The following is a 2,963-nucleotide window of genomic DNA, read 5'->3' as shown; positions in this document are numbered from 1 at the left end:
GAACTGCTGTATGGAAAATGAATTTGCTCTATAAACTTTCACCCAAATCACAATAAAAACTTAAAAAAACTGTCCGACTTAAGCAGCGTGCCCCTTTAAGATCTATCTACATGGGACTAAGTGGACAACAGTGGACTTCGGGGGCAGTGAGTTTATGTCACTAGGGGAGGAGAAATTCGGACAACGGGAGGGAGGCAGTCAGTGCCGCAGGACTGCACTGCTGAATCGTGGTACCTTCTGCTGTGCACACACACAACCAAAAACAAAGGAAATGAAATGAAAAAGAAGCGCACACATGCTGCCCTTTACCCAGGGATCCTACCTCTGGGATGGGTCAAGGTCAGTCATGGCCACACTGATGTACCAGAATCCTCGCCTGTGTCCCGTCAGCAGGGGGAGTGGTTATGTCAATGACAGGCCAGCCCACTGATGGAACACTGGCCCACGCAGCTGTAAACAGCCAGGAACCCCATCACGACCTGCAAGCTAATGCTCAAACGGCACTTACTCTGGGCAGGTACGGCAACCATCACTGCCACTCCACAGTTTATAGAACTGAGGACCTGCCTAAGGGCACATGGTGAGGGTAAATGACACAGCCAGGTCTGGAAGCGGGTGGTCTGGCTTCAGGGTCTGGACTGTGGACCACGACATCCTGAGGCAGGAACCTCAAAGGAGGCGAGGGGAGGAGGTTAATTCTGGGGGAGGGGAGGGGAGTGATCTTCCTGCTCTGTAAAGTAACATGGCTACTTGTCCAGGGCATGTTCTTCAAAGGAGTGCTCCTGGTGCGCACCAGCGGGTTATGGCACGGTAGGTAAGGGATTCGGACGTAGACCTAGCTGCCTATAAACGATGGTGCCTGAAAGACCAGAAACCACAGACACAGAGCCTCAGAAAACAGGAAGGAAGGACTTCTCGCAGCATTTCTTTCCAGACTTTGGTTTTTTCAACCAAGTTGGGTATTACCTAGTTTCTAAAGCAAATCCTTTTTGTTTTGGGACCTTATACCTGCAGAAGGCTTCAGGACACAGGTACAGCCAAGCAGAAAAGCCAGTCCTGGAGCTTGAACCACTGGGCGGCAGGCCGTGGCTCTCACTGCTAAACACTTCCTCTGAGAAGAGGAAGTGGGCAGTGCCCACAACCAGGTGTGTGTGGCCCAGCTGGGATAGAGCAGGGACCGGGGGCAAGGCCAGCCACAGCGTTGTTCACAGAAGGCAGGGGCCCTGCCGAGAGTGCAGATCATCACCTGGAAACCTAATGCTGAAGGTGCCACCACAGTCTGCCCGACCCTCGGGATGAAAGGGCTGCAGGTGTGCCCGCTGTCACCGATGGGCCCTGCTAGGTCACGCGAGGTGCGTACCAGCCCAGGCTAAGTAACAGGGCTCTCAGCCCTAGGTTTCCAAGTGCACGATGGCAGGCTGGGCTGGACCGTGTGGTCCTGACAAGGGCTTCTGAACATGGGGAGGGCGACAGAAGGAAGAGAGGAGGGGAGGAAGTGGGCAGGCAGGGGACGGCCTCCTGGCCTCCACCACACTGTGTCCCCATGCTGTGCCTAACTTTCCAGGGACTCGCTGTCAACACTGGACAGGGGCCCTCCACCCAAGTCACCTCCAAGGCCACAACAAAGCCAGGGAAGGAGGCCGAGGAGAGGGAGGAAGCCACCAAAACACACAGTGGCTGGGAACTTCCCCTCAGCCAGGGGCTGGTCCCGTGGCCTAGTAAACAGGTTTCAAAACCATTAGTCAGCACTTTGGCCTGCAGATGTGCCACCTCAGGTTCCAGGTCCCTAAGCTGGTCACACAGGGTCCCCAACCCAGACCCAGGCTAAGTCACGCCGCCAGGAGCAGGATGCCAGCCGAGAACCCCAGGGGGCCATGCAGGCCTGAGGGGGCCAAGACAGTCCCCACTGCCTGCCCGCCAGCCTGGGCAGGCGGGGCCCCAACAGCCAGAGAGGAATCGACTGGGGCCCCTCCCCCTCCGGGCTGACGCAGAGAGAGGCTAGCCAATACGGAGACCAGAGCAATGCCCACAAACACAGGCAGCCCAGACAGGTGGGCCAGAGGCAAGCCGGGGACAGCGGCCTCCCACGGGTCATGGCCACTGGGTCACACGGCTCCAGGAGGTCCCCCGCCGGGTCACGTTCACCTGTCAGCCTGCCTCGCATGCCCCTGCTGAACTGTGGCTCTCAGCAACCCCTCCCCAGTGAGTCCATGAGGGAAGACAGGAGAACTGCCCACACCACCCAGGCCTAGGGTCCCCATCAGGCCTCACCTAGACAGCCTGCCTCCTGCCCCCAACAGCGAACACGACTAAAATCAACCACTACCAACCACGATTCACCCGCACCTACTGTCTGGACCCAAGCAATGGGGGTGCCTCTCCCCACCACCACCCCCAGCTCCAAAGGAGCCTAAGGCCTTACCTGGAAGTCGTACAAGGCCACGATATTTTCATGTTTCAATTCCTAGGACAGAAGACCGGGTTTCTCAGGAGAGGGTCTGGGGCCCCGGAGTCCACCCCCCGCCCCGCGGCCAAGCCCCACGGGGACCCACTCCCCCCACGGAGCCCACCCCCACGGGGCCCACCGCGCTCTGCCGGCTTCCCCATCGCCCTGCTCACCTTGAGAATCTTGATCTCCTTCCCCAGCAGCGTCTGCGACTTGGCGAGGTTCTTCTTGTTAATGCACTTGACCGCCACCTCCAGATCGTGCTTCTGAAAACAACACACGCCCCCGTGCTCAGCGCCGCGACCCAGGGCAGCCCTCCGGCCCCGGTGCGCCTGGGCCCGGCCTCACCTCCCGGTGGCGGCCCTTGAAGACCACAGCGAAGGCCCCGTGTCCAATCAGGTCCTTGCGGGAGAACTCGAACTGGCCCACGGCCTCCATGCCGCTGCGGCCGGGCTCCATGGCGCGGACTGGGCCGGGGGCTCGGCGGATGGCGAGCGCGGGGCGCTCAGGAGGAGGC

General features: G+C 59.6%; 1 protein-coding gene across 1 annotated transcript in view; it reads right to left on the bottom strand.

The window, feature by feature from the left end:
• Nucleotides 1-2,905, bottom strand: part of ULK1 (unc-51 like autophagy activating kinase 1) — a 22,357-nt gene extending 19,452 nt beyond the window's left edge. The window contains exons 1-3 of the mRNA XM_007955033.1: nt 2,795-2,905; nt 2,620-2,712; nt 2,423-2,464 (exon numbers count right to left, since the gene is read on the bottom strand). Coding sequence (XP_007953224.1) covers nt 2,423-2,464; nt 2,620-2,712; nt 2,795-2,905 — 246 coding nt within the window. The remainder of the gene's footprint in view (nt 1-2,422; nt 2,465-2,619; nt 2,713-2,794) is intronic.
• Between the last annotated feature and the right edge of the window lie 58 nt (nt 2,906-2,963).

Source organism: Orycteropus afer, unplaced genomic scaffold, assembly GCF_000298275.1.
Source record: "Orycteropus afer afer isolate SDZICR_OR568_19922 unplaced genomic scaffold, OryAfe1.0 scaffold00489, whole genome shotgun sequence".
NCBI lineage: Eukaryota > Metazoa > Chordata > Mammalia > Tubulidentata > Orycteropodidae > Orycteropus > Orycteropus afer.
The sequence above is the reverse complement of the archived record's forward strand: the minus strand, read 5'-3'. Positions and strand labels throughout refer to the sequence as shown.